The sequence below is a fragment of the Anas acuta genome, chromosome 1 (genome assembly GCF_963932015.1).
Source record: "Anas acuta chromosome 1, bAnaAcu1.1, whole genome shotgun sequence".
Classification (NCBI taxonomy): Eukaryota; Metazoa; Chordata; class Aves; order Anseriformes; family Anatidae; genus Anas; species Anas acuta.
In genome coordinates, this window is record NC_088979.1 from 139,852,389 (window position 1) to 139,871,407 (window position 19,019).

General features: G+C 42.4%; 2 protein-coding genes across 2 annotated transcripts; both read right to left on the bottom strand.

Annotated features, from left to right (window-relative positions):
• Positions 1-1,261: 1,261 nt before the first annotated feature.
• Positions 1,262-8,360, bottom strand: LOC137844122 (tubulin alpha-8 chain). The gene is made up of 5 exons (XM_068660122.1): positions 7,955-8,360; positions 4,408-4,630; positions 3,567-3,715; positions 2,348-3,028; positions 1,262-1,576 (listed from the first exon to the last, which is right to left on the bottom strand). Exons 1-5 carry the CDS (start codon positions 7,955-7,957, stop codon positions 1,289-1,291), a joined length of 1,344 nt encoding a protein of 447 aa, XP_068516223.1. The 5' UTR covers positions 7,958-8,360; the 3' UTR covers positions 1,262-1,288.
• Positions 8,361-13,033: 4,673 nt separating this feature from the next.
• Positions 13,034-18,994, bottom strand: LOC137844138 (tubulin alpha-2 chain). Its single transcript, XM_068660156.1, has 5 exons — positions 18,209-18,994; positions 16,697-16,910; positions 15,963-16,111; positions 14,856-15,536; positions 13,034-14,110 (listed from the first exon to the last, which is right to left on the bottom strand). Exons 1-5 carry the CDS (start codon positions 18,209-18,211, stop codon positions 13,817-13,819), a joined length of 1,341 nt encoding a protein of 446 aa, XP_068516257.1. The 5' UTR covers positions 18,212-18,994; the 3' UTR covers positions 13,034-13,816.
• Positions 18,995-19,019: the final 25 nt, after the last annotated feature.

Here is a 19,019-nt window from a genome sequence, read left to right on the forward strand (position 1 = left end):
GAGCTAACACACTGAATTTGCATGTGCTGTGCAAAAGCCTTCAGCTGTTGTTTTACTAATTTACTAAATTCAGTGGATGTTACAAAAAAAAGAGAGAGAGAAGGGAAGGAAGGAAGAAAAGAGGGAAGGGTAAGAAAGAGAAAGGAAGGAAAGAAAGAAATGATGAGGGAACCCATGGCTTAACGTAGCCCTGCCTTACAGGCTTCTTCTCATACAATAAAAACATTTCACAGTTAGAGCCAGCACAGCTGCTGGGCAGTCAGAGCTCCTCAGCTGTGGCAGCAGTGGCAGCGAAAAGCTTCCTGAACCGCCACACAGACATATATGGGGAGCTGGAGCGGCTGCAGGCGGAAGATTACAAATGACTCAGCGTCCTTCTTGTGACTCAGGTGGAGCTTGTTGGGAATGATGTAGCGGTGTTCACTTTCTATTCCTAGCTTGTGTGGAGCCTGCCTGATAGAAGGAAGGAAGAGAGAAAGAACTGTGAAGCCATAAATTGCCCAGAGACGGGTAAACCACCTAAGCGGATTGACATCAGAGATTAAATAGGAGCTAGGTCTGACAGATCTGCATAAACCAGTGAGGAGGTGTGCGGGTGACACGGCTTTTGGTAGCGATTCCTGTGAGAGCCTGGGTACTAGATTAAGAGGAGCATATGTCTTGTTTAAGAATATTTTAAGGTTTGCTTGTGGAATCTGGTTATGACACCCCACTTCCAAAATGAGTATTGGGCAGAGACCTGAGCCTGGAAGATACACTTAGTTGATGGGATGACTAAAGGTGAATAAATTCAGTGTTTGGGGCCCAAATACACTGACTATTGAGTGTCATGGTATAGTAGCACCTAGAAAAAAGCTGCTTGCTCCTGGTAACTGCCACAGAACTTCTACAGTAAATAAAATAACCCATAAAATAGATAATCAGGATGTGATTTTAAAAGCACTCAGGGAGTTAGGAACTCCACCCCCGTTGTTTCAGGACACATGAAGTACGCCACACTGGATCAGTAACTTCAAGTTCTTCATTGCATCAATTTCAGTAGTTTTTCAAGGAAGAAGGCAAGTGCTTCCTCTGCCTTTTTTTTTTTCTTTTTTTTTTTCTTTATCTGTGTTTCACTTACAAAATTTCCTGTTTCTGGTTTCTGTGGTTTATGGAATAAAAAATGTCCTTACATGACCCCTTCTATATTTCTGTATATTGCACACAAAGGGGTGACATAACGGCAGACGTACAATACAGTGATACAGAGACAACTCTGGGCTCATTGGGAGCACCGTATATTTTAAAATTACTCCCCATCGTTTTCATCCTCAAACGAGTCAGTTCCCACTTCTTCATAGTCCTTCTCCAGGGCAGCTAGGTCCTCACGAGCCTCTGCAAATTCTCCTTCCTCCATACCTTCACCCACATACCAGTGCACAAATGCTCTCTTGGCGTACATCAGATCAAACTTGTGGTCGAGCCTTGCCCAGGCCTCTGCAATGGCTGTGGTGTTGCTCAGCATGCAGACTGCTCGCTGAACCTGGGCGAGGTCTCCACCAGGAACTACTGTGGGAGGCTGATAGTTGATCCCAACCTGGAATTAGGAATATAAGAGAAGTAAGAAAAAAGTGCCAGAAGCAGTCACAGAGTAGAAAAAAGCGTGAGTAACATTATGGATGCTGCGGTAGAGGGGTGCCACTATCAAAACTACTGAATGGCACCTGCCAAAAAAAAAAAATAATAATAAGGTTATACATAGTTTGATACGTAATCATTTTAATAGTTGTTTAATGCACACTAGCAACTTCCTGGCTTTCTAAACAGCTACACAACACTGAACATACAGTTTTACCAAGATAACTCTGTACAAACAGAAAGTTGGTACCTGGTTAAAAGTGTTCAGTTTATTAAGCAAGCTTTTTGAATGACAAATGTTTTCCAATGTTAATGTCTGTATTGCTGTAGAAATTATGGTTCTCAGCACTACTGTGTAGCCAAAGGAGACATGCTGTATAAGATTTCTGTGTGGGAGGGTTAATTGACAGCTTCCATAATATCAGCATTACCTTTATTGAATGTATTAGTTTTAGTGCTTCCTTAGTTTTAGTTGCTCCTTCAGAGGGAACACTCACTGTCTTTTACACATTCAGCTCTGAAAACAATACTTCTTTAGATTTTAACTCATACACATCAAATATCCTTTTACTTAAGTATTTACAGTTCTGTGTCAGTGGGAGGTCATTAGGAGAAAGGCCACAGTTTATACACACACACACCTTTCTTAGGTTCATTCTTCTCACTAGTGAAAAACATGCAAGATCTAAAACTTTAAATACAAGTTTTCAGCTACTCATGGCATTCTTACCTTGAAGCCTGTTGGACACCAGTCAACAAACTGGATATTTCTCTTGGTCTTGATGGCAGCAATTGCCACATTGACATCTTTGGGAACTACATCACCTCGATAGAGCATGCAGCAGGCCATGTACTTCCCATGTCGTGGGTCACATTTCACCATCTGGTTGTTGGGCTCAAAGCAGGCATTGGTGATTTCAGCCACCGAGAGCTGCTCGTGATATGCTCTGTCAGAGGAGATGATGGGGGCATAGGTCACTAAGGGGAAGTGGATGCGTGGGTAGGGAACCAGGTTTGTCTGGAACTCTGTCAGATCCACGTTGAGGGCACCATCAAAGCGCAGTGAAGCAGTGATGGAGGAGACAATCTGGCTGATGAGGCGGTTGAGGTTAGTGTAAGTTGGGCGCTCAATGTCTAGGTTTCTGCGACAGATATCATAGATGGCCTCATTGTCCACCATGAAGGCACAGTCTGAGTGTTCCAGGGTGGTGTGTGTTGTAAGGATAGAATTGTAGGGTTCCACCACAGCGGTGGAGACCTGAGGGGCAGGGTAGATGGCAAACTCTAGTTTGGACTTCTTCCCGTAATCCACAGAGAGGCGCTCCATCAGCAAGGAGGTAAAGCCAGAGCCAGTGCCTCCACCAAAGCTGTGGAAGATCAAGAATCCCTGCAGTCCAGAACAGGCATCTGTCTAGAAACCAAAAGAGAAAGGACTAAGAATAGTGGCTGTAAAATAATGAAAGACTACATTTGCTTATTCTGAGGTGAAGGAGAGAGCAGTTATCAGCAGTATACAGGACATGTTTCAGGTCCTTCTTGAGAAGGAGTTGCTGATAATCCTGTTCTTTGCTTCCTTCACTGGTTCAATTTCTGATGTACAAATTAGCCTCTTACCTATAGAGCTTCTTTCTCTGAACTTCACACTTCTTTTAGTTAGTCTAACTGAAAGCAGCAATGTACCTAATCCAACCTTCTGTATCAGTCTGGGTGCTCTAGTGCTGTGCTAATGATGAAGAGTTACATATTCAGAACCATCTTTTAAGAATATCTGGAGCCATACAACCAGAAAGTGAACTGCTGGACTTCCTTCTCTTGGATTAGTAAGGATGCCTCCGTATGTCTTGCAATTACTTTTCTAAACTGTTAGTTTGATTTGTAGGTAGGAAGCTTCCTGTTCTGCACTTCTTCCTTCAGCAGAACCAAACTACTACAAAACTACTGGGACTTACCAGCTTACGAACACGATCAAGTACCACATCAATGCTTTCCTTGCCAATGGTGTAGTGGCCACGGGCATAGTTATTAGCTGCGTCTTCCTTTCCAGTGATCAGTTGTTCTGGATGGAAAAGCTGCCGGAAGGTGCCAGCCCGCACTTCATCTGACCAAGAGAGAGAAATTGTAAAAAACTGCGTGGCTGTGCTCCACCGCCAGCAAGTTGGCAAGCTTTCAGTCATGGGAGGCCTTGACCCAGAAATGAACAAAAAAAACAGGTGCTGGAGAAGGGAAAACTGTTTCCTAAGAATGTTTTCATTGTTGCATTCTGTTGATTTGTTGTAGGAACTGTATCCATCTGCAAAAGCTGTTCTTTTGACAAGTACAAATCACAAGAAAAACAGTGTGACTTGGAAGAAAAAATTTGGGTTCTTCCCAGGCGCCCCAGTTTTTAGAAATCTCTTTTTTTCCTGGAAAGAAACCATCAGCCTCACACTTTGAATCCCAAGTGGAGAAAAAAAGAACTCAGGCGGCAAAAATGTCATGATAAACAAAACTAAGAGTTAAAGGTTTTTGCAAAGAAAAGTCATACAAACCATGAATACTAGCTATTGAACTGCTGGTGATCCTGCCATTTCTAGGTTTGTAACACCTACAGAGATAACACAGTCACGACAGAATCTGGCATTCATTGTCACAAGAAAATTAATTTTATTCTGTCTGAAGGAAGACCAAGATACAAAGGGTGTGCTTCTTTGTTCTAGTGGAGGATGGTGACACGCCATGGTGATATTAGGAAGAGTAAGCTCTTCTCCATTTTCCAGGAATGTGAAAAAAAAAAAAAAAATTTATACTGACCTACTACACTTGGTTCCAAATCCACCATTACAGCCCGTGGCACGTGCTTCCCAGTGACTGTTTCATTGAAAAACGTGGTAAAAGAGTCATCGTAGTTGAGTTGACTGTTCTGGTCCTTGAAGGTGCCATCCGGCTGAATGCCGTGCTCCAGGCAGAAGAGTTCCCAGCACGCATTTCCTATCTGAACTCCAGCCTGGCCAACATGAATGGAGATGCACTCACGCTAGGGAGAGAGAGCAGAGAGAGGGTCAGGAAACCCAATGTGCATTAATATTCCTTATTCCTAACAGTTACTTTTTCCCAGCTTTTCAAAAAAAATGTTTGTCACTGGCAGCGTTTCATTTGTTTGTTCAGCCTCATGGCTACAGTGAGACTGTATACATACAGACGAAAGGTTGGGACAGCTCTTTAAAAATGGAGCTCTATGTGCAGTAACACATGAGTACATGAAAGCAAGCTGAAAAAATACATAATTTCAGATACACAAAACCCACCTTTCCTCCTATGGATTGGCTATGCTGAGGAACACATCCCAGTTGAGTTTATTTTTACTTCAGGCTGGAACCTGACACAGCCATATGGTATTTTTCAACCGTATGTAACCCAAGACAGGTGATGTCTTTGGATCCTTTTACCCTCTGATAGCACACCAGAGTGGAAACTTGGAAGAACTCCTTTCAGCAGTATTCACCTCAGGAAATGATTTCAGATTCTCTCAGCTGAAAAATGTTCTTTCAAGCTCCTGAACCAGCTGTGAATTTTACACTGCAAGTGCACTGCTTATTAAGGCACTGTCACTGCATACAGTGTGCTTATTTACATAATTTTGAACGTAGTTGTTGTGGTAGCTTTTAACGTTAATGAAAAGGAAACAACGTATGTAATACCAGGCTAAACTAGGCAGATGCCAACTGCTGAAAAGCCTTTGCACTCTGACTACAAGAGAATGAAGAACCTGGTGCTGGATTTTATAAGTTCAGAAAAAGAATCACAGAGCAGATAGTTCTGAGTTGGTGCAGACTTTTATGCCACTGAGTGAAGGGAAAGGAAGTTTTGTAAGTAAGGCAGTTACAGACCACGTGGAGTTTTTCAGCCTCAGTTTCTGCTTTGGAGCAATTGTAATTGTAGTCTTCTGAGCTCCACCTTTGTGATCTCAATAGCCCTGTCTACACTCGTGAGTGAAAAAGTCTGGATAGCCTGTGCTGACTGATAATTAGCACACACTCTGGCACAGTTTTGGCTTGTGCCAGTTCATACTTAACGAGACAATGCTTAAGCACCATTCAGAGGACAACTTGTTGTCAAGAATGGTTTCCAGAGAGCAGCTCATTCACTACTGCCTGACTTCGGAGAGGGAAAGAGATGCCTAAGTATGAAGTGGGGTATGCTACCTCATCTCAAGGCCAGATAATGGTCCCCAATCATTTTTAGTTTGTAATGTAGATATATCCAATGACAAAAGAGCAGATATAGCCAGTAAACTTATTATTATTATTATCAGTTATTATTATTATTATTGTTAATTATTATTATTATCATGTAACTGGTAATCCTGCAAACTCATCCTGTGACCTGACAGTCAAATATATCTTCCCCAAACACTAAATTCTCAGGCAGAATGTATGACCAGCAACGTCTCTGGAGCAGTTTTCTTCACAAATTAGCAATAACTAAACCTATTTTTCAGAAGCAAGTGGAGTTTTAGAGGTCACCACTGCCACAGGTGGTCATCCTCAGAAGTTCACGTGAATGTGGAAAATCAATCTAAATATTTCATTCAAGGAAACATATTATTTCTATTCACCACTCATTTTTAAGTTGCTGACTCAGGATTCATTTGCGGCAGCATGTGCAACATGCTCTGAAGTGTACTTGTGCAACCTTGTTTTTTTCAGTTCAGTTGTGCAAAAGTATCTGAGTTATTTGAGTGATGATGAGTCTTCATCGACTGGTATGTTGTAGTAGAGTCACAATCTGGAGGATTACTCAGGAGAAACTGAAGGCAAATTTGGGCTTAACGAGTTCAATTAATACTGATTTTGCACAATGCAAACTCATGCTCTTCATTTAGATCCCAATGTGAATCTACAAGGCTAACAGCAAGAAAGAAAAAAAATCTCTTTCCTTTTAAACACAGAAATGAGGCAAGGTGACTTTTTAACAGAATATCTTTTAGAGCAAAGCTACAATTAAAAGTCAAGCAATATTCGGAACCATTTTTTAAAATCAGCAATATTTTTTTTTTTTTTTTCACAGATGGAACAAGTGAATGTTGCCTTAGGAAGTTAATATTGTAGATCTTAGTATAGGACTACAGCCAAAAACTGCAGAACCAGTTCCTTTCCTTTTAGACTGAGCTTCCAGTGGCACTGGTTTGAAGCAGTACCTCAGCTCTGCCTTTTGAGCCAGGATTCCTGCTGTGACTCCTGGTTTCAATTCCCATCTTCTATCCCAGCTATCATTTGGAAATATTCTGACAAGTAGAGAAGACAGTAACAGCGATTTAATTTTGCATAGTAAATGGCTTTAAAATAGATGTCAGACTTTTAGCAGGAAAAAGAGTGGGCCTTCTTCAGAGTCACAAGCAAAGTAAACTGATCTCTACATGATATTTAAATTTTGAGCAGACTCCAAAGTCGTATTTTGCATTGCATCACTGATGTGCTGGGACCTATCTTTCATATTGTGAACCCGACCTTTTATCCAGCAAGAGACAGTAGAAAGGGTCTTTCATGAAATGAAACCTATGACTGCTTTGATTGTTAAAAAAACAGATTACTACCTGGCCTAAATATTTACTGTAAAAAGACAGGCAACTGTTCACTGCTATTCCTGAAACATACTCACTACCCTAACTCTAGATGGCTTGGTCTGTCTTAAGGCATGACGAACGTACAGAAGCGCGTCTCTTGCCTGTGAAATGAGCACTCTCATTTTGGGTCTACAGCTGTACTGGCAGAGAGTAACATAGTTCTCCACACCAGAATAAGACTCGGTGCTAGACATAAATCAGTACAAGGTGATTTTTTTTTTCACTTTATAAGAGGTTTTGAGATATTTCTATGGATCTATTCAAAATCTATTAAAAATATTTCTTATTTACTGCATCACATACACGTATAAAAACCTTCATGCACTCCAGAAACACACGTATACATTGTATAACTATGAACAGTATGGCCATTGGGAGTGAATTAATATAAAACAGACACAAAGGTAAGTAACCTCTCTGTTTTATTTCTAAAGGATTATTTCATACGAAAATTAACTTGTCTTGAGAAAATATAGTCACAACAGAGAATACTAGAAAGCAAAGACTCCCGATCTAATTTATCTTATAATTTTACTAATTTGAGACGCTCTGAAGAAAACATTGGATCAGCATGCCTTACTGCCCCGGTGAGGTATTCTGACACTCCTTTCCTGTCCTCCATGCTACGAGTAGCGAGGGAGATCAGACTTTGTGGCACAAATCACTGATTATGGCAAATCCCCCTGGCTGCCCTCGCCCATAATCCTCCCGGTCCCAGTATGGGGACCCCCTTACCATGGTGTCTCCAGTGGTGTTCCCTTCCCTCTGGGATCAGTGATGGCAGGTCTTTGCAGGAGCTCAGCTTTGAGCTGCAGGGCAGGAGGCAGCCTGGCCAGTACCAGGCACCTGCTGCTGCACTTCAGTGTCATAGTGCTCTGGGGAATAGGTCAGAGACTCCTCAGCTCTGCCTCCTGCATCACCGCCTCCTGCCCTCCCAGCCACCCCACGTATGCAAATTCATCCAGATAGGCAGGGCTCAGATCTACCCCAGATTTCAGATTTAGTCCCATCTGGTTCTGCATGATTTTTAAATTTGAGTGCAGCCATATAACACACTTCACACTATGCTTTCTAACACCTGAGTACTATACGTACACGTCACATGCAAGAGAGATGCCATCCCAATTCCCTGTTCTGACAGCATGCCAAGAATCATTCCTAAATTTTCCAATAAAATCATTCCTAAATTTTCCATTCATTGTCTGACAGCATGCCAAGACTCATTCCTAAATTCCAATACAGAAGATCAAGAGTGCATAAGGAAACATGAATGGAACAGAGAAGGGCAGAAGACAAAGCAAAAAATGAGAACTGAAACATAAATATAGTTACCGTTTTGAAGTGTGCTCTTAAATGCTGGCCTGACTTATTTCTGCCCATACTCCAGCTGTCTCTCTGTTAGCATTTCAATCCTTCTATTGCTTCTCTTTCTAGGTACAGCCATCTGGGCTCTCAGCAGCATGGGACAGCTTTCAATGTAGAGTCTAACTTGTCTGTTGAAATACAGAAAGAAATTTGGTTCCCATTGCAGTGCTTACTGCAAGAAATAGCTGGAGGCATCACACAAATGTTCAGACACCAAATTAGGGCAGTCTCCTCCACCTTTTTATTTCTTCCTGCATTAGCTCAGCACTGGTAAAAGAAGCAGCTTCACTCAGTGGACAAATCCTCATCATTTCAACTCTTTGGTTACAAAGCGAGAGACACTCTTAATTACTTGAATCTGGGTATTATGTATCCCATCTTTAGAAATATGCTATTTAGTATGATGTTTCATCAGCAGAAATATAAATTCCCAATTCCTAAATTTTAGGTTAATCTACTTTGCTATGATGTTAATAGATTGTTCTGCTACTGTTGACAACCAGCATCAAAGTATATTCTGCTTTAACTCCTACATTTTAACAACACAAAGTAGTTCGTGCTGTTTTTTATAAGCTCACATTTACTTTGGTATATTCTTTGTGATATTCTTTGTGTGTGTGTGTGTGTGTTCTTTACAAAAACCTGCAAATCCCTCCTCTGATTTTGGCTAGGAAAAGCTGCAGAGGAAGATTTCCCATGATAATTTCTGTCTGCTGCTTCTTCAGAAAGCCATCAGATCATCATAGCTTTAAGGCTGAGGAAAATTGCTCCAGTGTTCTCCCAGTGGAACTTGTAACATCCCAGTCCAGCTCCAGTGTGCTAGGCAATCTGAAATGTCAATGCTCACAGCGCCACCAGATGTAGAGCTCTGTTCAGAGAATCATCTCAGGAAAAAGTCTCACAGCAAATACTTTAGACAATCCAGTACCCAGATCCTCTTAGGCATTTTTTGAGTCAACATGTCAGATCTCACAGCTACCAAAGCACTCTGAATTACTAAACCATTTGCAACTTAGTCCATTGTGGTTCTGCTCGAGTGGGCAGCCGAGCTCCACCACAGCAGCTCTCTCACTCCCCCTCCTCAGAGAGGAACGGGGAGAAAATACGATGAAAAGGGCTCAAAGGTTGAGATAAGGACAAGGAGATCACGTAGTAATTATTGTAACAGGCAAAACAGACTCTGCATTGGGAGATAGTAAGATTTATTGCTTATTACTAACAAGCTAGAGAAGTGAGAAACAAAGAAAAGAAACCAAAAGCACCTCCCCCCCCATCCACCCTCTTCCACCTCCTCCCCCTGAGCGGCGCAGGGGAACGGGGGAATGGGGGTTATGGTCAGTCTACAGCACTTCTCTGCCGCTCCTTCTCGGCCACTCTCGTCCCCTGTGCTGTGGGGTCCCACCCACGGGATGCAGTCCTTGATGAACTGATCCGGTGTGGGCTTCCCACAGGCAGCAGCTCTTCCAGAACTGCTCCAGATATGGGTCCATACCACAGGGTTCAACCCTCAAGAGCAAACTGCTCCAACCTGGCTCCCCCACTGGCAGCAGCTCCTGCCAGGCCCCCTGCTCCTGCGTGGGCTCCTCTCCACGGGCTACAGGTCCGGCCCGGAATCTGCTCCGGCAGGGGTCTTCCACAGGCAGCAGGTCCACCTGCACCTTCCTACGTCGGTGCAGGGCCACCTGCTCTACCATGGTCTCCTCCACGGGCTGCAGCGTGGAACCCTGCTCCACCGTGGTACTCCATGGGCTGCAGGGGGACATCCTGCTTCACCATGGTCCTCACCACAGGCCGCAGGGGACTTCTGCTCTGGTGCCTGGAGCACCTCTCCCCCTCCTTCTTCACTGACCTTGGCACTTGCAAGGCTGTTCCTCACTCCTCTCACTGTCCCAGCTGCTGTGTGGCGCAGTGTTTCTTTTCCTGTCTTAAATCTGCTCTCACAGAGGTGCAAACAACATTGTTTATTGACTTGGCTCTGGCCAGCAGTGGGGCTCTTACCAAACATGGGGCAGCCTCTAGATTCTTCTCACAGAAACCACCCCTATGGCTCCCTGCTACCAAAACCTTGCCATGTAAACCCACTACACCCATGTCTGCACTTTCTCTGTTCCTCCATTGCCCTTCTCCTCTCTTCTGAAGTAGGCAGGGAGAGCACCTCTTTGAGTCTGTGTTAATCACTCCTCTGCCCATACCACTCAAACTCAACTGTCCCAAGACTACAGACTTGCCAGTCTTGTGTTGCCCAGCAGATCTGGGCATAGTATTTTTCATGAAGTGTGGATTTCCTTATTTTGTGCTGTCCACCCGTGTTTCTGAGTGCTTAGGCAGAAAGCCCTCAGTCTTGATTCAGAGGGTAACCTGAAAGCACAGCGTGGGACTGCTCCCAGGTACCAGTGAGTTTCTGTGACTCCAGGGTGGACCTCTAGACTTTCTCCAGAGAAAGACCAGGCAGATGTCCTGGGCCTGGATTCTTGGAAAAAAGTTATCTTGCTCACTGCTGTCATTCAACCTGTGTGGGCAGATGGTGACCTGGCCTCTGGGCTTAACCTTCCTCATACAGGGTATGTCCCATACAGGCCTGGTCACAGACTAGGCTCAGCTGGAGGGGTCTGGACATGCCTCAAGGGCTTCCTGTGCTGTGCCTTAGGTGCCCTACAGAGCCACACAACAAAGCAGTGCACTTGGGAGTTACCATCTCCAATTGTTTGTGATATTAGCAAAACCCACCTCTTAGAGGGATTAAAAAAAAAAACAAAACACTCATACAAAACCCTGCACCTTTTTCTCTATTTAAAAATTTTCTGAGAATAGATTTTTTCAAATAATCTAGAGCTTAGAAGTACTGTACAACAGATCCTGAGCTCACAACCACTAAGTCCTGTGATCTACCAGTTCTCTTCTGCCTAGAGAGCTAAATAAGTTAACAGGCGAATGAAGGATGGTAACTTCTTTATCTCATGCAAGCCACCTCCTCTGCCAGATGCGCAGCCCTCCCTGCAGATACAGTTATCTAAGTGGCTCACTCAATACTGGAAGAATTGTAGATCAATTTAGAACAGTAATGTGCCAACTTACAAAACCATGCCCTCCTAAGAAGTTATTTGATATATTTATTATATAAAAACCTCTCTTGTTTTTAATTTTATGCATGTGTAGACAGTACATGGTGCATGTACTTTGCATTTCCCACGCATTGTGATGCCTTCCTAAGTGAGATGAATGGTCATACAAAGGCTTCCCTGTGTCCCTGTTAGAGCTGTAGCCTGTCGTTCTGTTGCCACCTGCTGGGAGAACGGACAGCATCTCGCTTCAGGCGTTCCTGAAATCCTTGTCTAGTACTTCAGTATCTACATAGGAATCAGCTATCTCGATAAGAAATTGCAGAATCATCTCCCATCGTTTGGGAATTTCAGAACTACAGGTTTTAAAATAAAGACCAACCATTCATTTTGCAAAATAAAAAGGCAAATTACATCAATTATGTTTCTGGATATGCCCACTTTTCTTTAAGACCTTTCAGCAAACCTAACAAACTGAGCCACAAGAAAGGAGACAACATTTCCTCTTAACAGTTTGGGCAAAACATAATGCAGTTCTGTAGCCCTGCTGGAATTGTAGGTAATGAGCATATGTTTCAGTGAAAACACTGATTTCTTTAAAATAAATTTATTTATTAAATATCAATAATAAATCCAGCATTAAAGTGTGGTATGTACTAAAGGGTTTTGGCCTGTCCGTCCCCTCCAGGTGTCTCTTTGTCAGCATTATGGGAAACCTTCCAGATAACTGTGAGCACTTAAGCAGGTCAGACATGCATGGGAAGACAGACATAATGTCAGCACAACAGGTTTATTGTCTTGCTTCAGGTATTGTTCAAGCACAGCACTGCTTGACAGGTAACCCAAACGTTCAGGGTTTGCTTTACCTTCTATTATACTTTTCCTGCCCTCCTAAGTAGTTGCACAAGCCTCTAGATTTTCACCACTGTCCCTGTTTTTCTAACTTTACACCTTTATTTGGTAATTTCAGCTTTAGTTAGTACCCCCAGTAAGCTAACAGCCCCTTCACTTTCTGCTGATTTGAGCAGAGTCCCTACAACTCCCCTTTCACTATATGTAATGTCTAGTAGCTTCTGCTGCCGTTATCTCATTAATTTAGACATAAGTTAGTGCTAGGCAGCCACTTTTCTTCTTCCGTTGTCTGCAACATCCAACAGTTTCTCTTGTTGTTACCAGTTTTACCTCAGGCCACAGCTGGCCATCTGCCTGCATGCCTTAACAATATATTGTTCTAAAATCCTCAAGCAATGGGAATATACAAAAATATACCCTATGAAGACTAAACAGTGAAGCCATAGCTGTTCTTAGCCATCCTCCCTGTATCTATAACATGCATTCTTCATCATGGTTCTGGTTTATTCCATCTCAGTAAGTCTGATGGAGTTGGTAATGCTTCTGTCCAGTGTGCCACATTTTAAGGTCATTTTAAGGCCTTTGACTGAGTCATGGATACTATTCGTTTAGGAATTCCAACACAACTGTCAGCATACTTGCACCTCCACACCACTCTAGTTATGATGGCTACACAGCTGCTGCACAAGCATAGCATGTTCTAAATCCATGTTGAAGCAAAGAGTTGCCCAAGTTGTGTCCCTACTCTTGGCAGCTGGCAAAATCACACCTTCCAACCACCCCACACTGTGGATTGGGCAGAAGCAAGGGAACTCAGACTAGGTGTGTGTTCTCAGCACCGACAGAATTCTCACTGCATCTTAAAGTAGGACAGCTTTACAAGCGTTATGTTTAGAATTAATATGAAATAAAGACTCAGAAGTTCAGGTAACTCCTCTTCACATAGTGTCTGTAGTAGTTGTGTGGGAAATTTTGAAGCAACAGAGTTCCTCAAATAATATTACAGCTGTGTGACTATTTTTATGTTGAATAAATGACAGTACAGAAGTCAGAAGGACTCTTCCTTCCACAAGTAAACTTCCTTTCAGGAATATATTAGCAAGAAATATGACAGCTGTTGTGTTCTGAGGCAAAGTGACTAATGATTAGCTGGTTATGTATCCTGTGCTTGCTGTCTTGTGGTCTCATAGTGGACAACTCACTGTTTACATTCTACTAAGGTACCAATGGGCTTGGTATGTGTGAGAAAAGTGAAAATGCAGCCACATGAAATAAAGAGACATAGAGACAATCTTATGCACATTAAAAGGCAGATTAAGTTTTAAGGTTGCCCTGCATCATTTTCATCCTCAAATGAATCAGTTGCCACTTCCTCGTAGTCCTTCTCCAGGGCAGACAAGTCCTCTCGGGCTTCTGCAAATTCTTCTTCTTCCATGCCTTCACTTACATACCAGTGCACAAATGCTCTCTTGGCATACATGAGATCAAACTTGTGATCGAGCCTTGCCCAGGCCTCTGCAATGGCTGTGGTGTTACTCAGCATGCAGACTGCTCGCTCGACTTGGGCAAGGTCTCCTCCTGGTGTAGCCGTGGGAGGTTGATAGTTGATCCCAACCTGCAAACAACAGTAGAAAAAAGACAGTTGAAAAAAAAGTTACAAGAAAAGTGATAAAAAGAGACAATAAATGGGTTAAGAAAATTGTAGAGCCACTGGTGAGTGGAAGAAAAAAAAAGTAAGGAAAAACACAAATTGTGTTAGTGAAATCCCTGTCAAGTCTAATGTCATTCAAGATGTGTTTTGTGTGTAAGTCAGTTCCTACTCTCACCCAAGTAAAATAAAGAGCCATGGACCAGAACAGGACTCTCAATGAAGAAAAACACAAAAATGTGTTGTTATGCTTGACAAAACTGGTGAAAGTGGCTGTTCATGGAGATACTGTAGAAATGTTTCACTTACCAACAATGTATTATTGATACTGTTTTGCTGTGTTGTTTCTTTTTTTTTTTTTTTTTTTTAAATCTCATCAAGGACATTCTCAGCAGTGTCTTTAGAACGTAAGCCTTATCTTAATCTTTCTTTTAGAATGCAATATTTTAAGTTTAGAGTCTTACAGGGTTGACGTTGTCCCAGTAATGGAAATAAAAATAGTATATACGCTCCCATTCACTTAAAGACTTATAAGTCTGTGTCAGTGGGATGTCATTAGGAGAAAGGGCACATTTTATACACACACCTTTCTTAGGTTCATTCTTCTCACTAGTGAAAAACATGCAAGATCTAAAACTTTAAACACAAGTTTTCAGCTAAAATGAACTTGTTCATAAAACATGAAAGAGAAGTTCATGGCAGCCCTTCTCACCTTGAAGCCCGTTGGACACCAGTCAACAAACTGGAGGGACCTGTTGGTCTTGATGGCAGCAATTGCTACATTGACATCTTTGGGAACTACATCACCTCGATAGAGCATGCAGCAGGCCATGTACTTCCCATGTCGTGGGTCACACTTCACCATCTGGTTGTTGGGCTCAAAGCAGGAGCTGGTGATTTCAGCCACCGAGAGCTGCTCGTGATACGCTCTGTCAGAGGAGATGATGGGGGCATAGGTCACTAAGGGGAAGTGGATGCGTGGGTAGGGAACCAGGTTTGTCTGGAACTCTGTCAGATCCACGTTGAGGGCACCATCAAAGCGCAGCGAGGCAGTGATGGAGGAGACAATTTGGCTAATTAGGCGGTTGAGGTTAGTGTAAGTTGGGCGCTCAATGTCTAGGTTTCGGTGGCAGATATCATAGATGGCCTCATTGTCCACCATGAAAGCACAGTCTGAGTGTTCCAGGGTGGTGTGTGTGGTGAGGATAGAATTGTAGGGTTCCACCACAGCGGTGGAAACCTGAGGGGCAGGGTAGATTGCAAACTCTAGTTTGGACTTCTTCCCGTAATCCACAGAGAGACGCTCCATCAGCAAGGAGGTAAAGCCAGAGCCAGTGCCTCCACCAAAGCTGTGGAAGATCAAGAATCCCTGCAGTCCAGAACAGGCATCAGCCTAAAAAAAAAACAAAAAACAACAGGAAAAGTAAAAGAATAAGTGAACATATCTTAAATTAGACCCTCAGATAGAAACAGCAATACCCACATGAGATGCACAGCAAAAGAGTTAGCAGTTTTACCAGAAAATCCACATCATCTGTTTTCCCCTGTAAATCTCAGGCTAGTGTATCACTAGAGCAATACATATACATGTATATATTTTTCCTAACAATAACAATGGTACAGCAATATTTAAGGTTTTCCATTTAAGTCTTCCACTCACATGAAAGCTAAGCTTGGACATCAAGTAAACACATTTTTCTGTTCTGAGCCAATGACAGGAGTAAAAACAAAATGAGAGCCACTATCAAAAAAAAACGTATGACGTTACATCCCCTCCCACCCACCAAGTGTGTCCTGCTTCCAACGTAACAGTGCATACCAGTTTGCGGATACGATCTAATGCCATGTCAATTTTGTCTTTGCCAATGGAGTAGTGGCCACGTGCATAATTATTTGCTGCATCTTCTTTTCCAGTGATCAGCTGTTCTGGGTGGAAAAGCTGACGGTAGGTGCCAGTCCGCACTTCATCTGAACGACAAAGAAAATGTACAAGCTTAGAAGAGAACCCTCATATAAATTATTAGAAAAGATTTGCAAGAGTAAAACATCTTTTAGGATACTCCTGCTTTCTAATTCTCCATGCTCCTGTCTTTCATGTAAATACGAAGAAAGCATTTTCCACAGTTAGCAAAAGAAAAATAAAATCACACACACACACAAAAAGATTAGAAGGGAACCTCCCTAAGTAGGTTAAATTGTACTCATAACCAGTGTGGGTTTAGACAATAGTAAACTTTTGAGTTTATTATTAGTTAAGGCATCCATGACAGAATCAGTTTTCATCTAGTTGAAGGTGTCCCTGCCCATGGCAGGGGGTTGGAATTAGATGATCTTTAAGGTCCCTTCCAACCCAAACCATTCTATGATTTTATGATCATTTCAATTGAGAATAACATATTTTAGTAATATTTCCTATTTAAAACTTTGAATATTCTACCCGGAGGTCAAGATCATCCCTAAAGATAAGGGAGAGTCCTGCTATTTGGTGATCTGAGCTTTGCCACACAGAAGAGTTAATTCATTTCACTTTTCCAAGACTGGTTCTATACTGACCTACTACCGTTGGTTCTAAGTCCACCATAATAGCCCGGGGTACGTATTTTCTGGTGCTTGTCTCTCTGAAAAATGTGGCAAAAGAGTCATCATTGCTGGGTGGGTCGCTGAAGGTGCCATCTGGTTGAATGCTGTGTTCCAGACAAAAGAGTTCCCAACACGCGTTGCCAATTTGAACTCCAGCTTGGCCAATGTGAACAGAGATGCACTCGCGCTGTAGTGGGAAAATAAGGGGAAGGGTGGGAAGAAACAATGAGCATCCTAACTGTCTGTAAACCGATCCTGTCTGAAACCCCAAATAAAACAATGATTACAAAAATTTCCACAAGACTGGAATTAACAAAAAATGTTCTAACACTTATTTAAAAATAGGTAGATAAGTATTTTGTCGTGTGCAGAAAGAGACACTAAGGACAACAACTAGAGATTTTACAGCTGTGTCTACACATGATGTACATGGTCTATGTGTAAATTCATGTAAGCCTGTACAGATAGAAAAACTATATATAAATATACAAAATAAACTATAGTAGGTCCCAGACGAGGAATAGCAGCTAAACCCAGTTGTCTGAGACAAAGTACAGTTATGCTGCCTTACTGACATACAAAGAAAGCAAAGGGAATGAAGTATCTTCTGACGGCTCAGCTTTCTATGAAATGAGTGTTAGGTGCAAAATAAGTTCATAGAAATTAAAGTAACTGGAATTAAAGTGTCCTTACAGGCTTATTTCATTCAACTCCTGAATGTTTCAGCTCATTCCCTGTGCAATTTTAATTTAATTTAAGAAGAGTTGACTCTTACTGGAAGTGTTTTCTACTAGATTCTCAAAACTGACTATGCAATCTAGGGAAACTGTTTTCTGTAGTCACAGAAACCCATCAATTTGTAATCTAGGTGTACCACTGTGGCACAAATTCAATTAGGACCAAGTAAAAAGCAATAAGGAGACCAAAGGTATGCAAATTCAAAAATACTTTAGCACAGTAACTTGTCATTATGCAATTAACTTCACTATTGTGCCACCTGCATCTATTTGTAGCATTGTTCCATGAGGGGAAAAAAGAACAAAACAAACATGCCCCTGCATGCTTGAGGATAAAAACAGGACTAGAAACAAATGCTAAGAGAGGCTGTCCTAGTGCTTACTAACCTCACAAGGGGTTGTGGTAATCTTTTTGTTTCTCAATAACTGCTTTTGAAACCGGGCTCGACAGGCTTTTGTTAAGATTCACCCAACCTCTCAATTGCAAAACCTTGGACGCAGTACAAGAATTACAGATTTTCCCTGGTTTAGGCTACTCAAAAAATGTAGAGAATCGTGATGGTCTAGAAAGACCACAGGTTGTGAACACCCATCTTTGGTCCCCCTCCTTTAGTCACGGCTCTAACACTGAAGCAAAAACGTCCCCTCAGCCTTCCCACCTTCACTCAGCCCTTGACCAGAGCAGGGAGGAAACAAAGGCCAGCCTCACTGTTCCTTATCTCGTAAAATAACCTGATCCTTTCCTTACCATGGTTTCTCCTGTGTGTTTCTTTTCTGGATTGGATGCAGAAGCGGTGGTTACTGATGTTTCTACTGTTGTACAGGCAACCTGATGCAAGGGGGACAGCGCATCCTTTCTTGGCTGGCGGGGGCCTGCAGCATCACAGTGGAGGCAGGAGAGGTCACAATCTCTCCCAGGCAACCTGCCCAGGGCACCTGCTCCAGTTACATCACTAGCCTGCTTTCACCCAGCCCTATAGTCTATTGTTAAGAAAGTTTTCCCAGGTAGTTCTCCGTACAAAACATTAGTTTAAAAGGTAAAATAAAAAAAAAAATAAGAGTTACAGCTGGTATTAGCAGCCAGTATTTCAACAGATGAGGGTGTCTTCACAAATAACTGTTTTCCTTCCTTGAAACGCTTACAACTGGTGAATCTGCTACTGGTAACTCATTTTAAAGAGTACTCATTTCAGAATTTCTTCATTAACACTTTCAAATGGTGGCATTTTTGTGTCTTTCTGACAAAGGCGACTGTGTCCTCTGTTCAGCTGCAGTCCACTTGCATAACTCCCCCTGAGTTGGGGAACAGGTTAGGCTGTAAGGAGTTCCACTTGGTTGGCTATTTCATCATCTGTGGACAAAATACATCGGATTATCTCCTGGCCTCCTTTTCTTTGTGACACCTGTTTAGCTGATCACAGACGACTGTGTTTCAGCCCTTTGAGTGCCTACACTGTGCCGGTACAAGTTCTTTGCATCCAGCAAGAGGATGCAAAAAAAAAAAGCAAAACTATCACTTGCTCTTTGTTCTGGAGATACGAGCAGTAGGTTCACATACA

Coding starts and splice junctions, on each gene's coding strand:
- LOC137844122 (XM_068660122.1), bottom strand. Junction 3,716..4,407: donor TTTGGAACCAAGTGTAGTAG/GTCAGTATAAAT, acceptor TCTCTTGGTCAG/ATGAAGTGCGGGCTGGCACC. Junction 1,577..2,347: donor GGTGTCCAACAGGCTTCAAG/GTAAGAATGCCA, acceptor TCCTAATTCCAG/GTTGGGATCAACTATCAGCC.
- LOC137844138 (XM_068660156.1), bottom strand. Junction 16,112..16,696: donor CTTAGAACCAACGGTAGTAG/GTCAGTATAGAA, acceptor TTTGTCGTTCAG/ATGAAGTGCGGACTGGCACC. Junction 14,111..14,855: donor GGTGTCCAACGGGCTTCAAG/GTGAGAAGGGCT, acceptor TGTTGTTTGCAG/GTTGGGATCAACTATCAACC.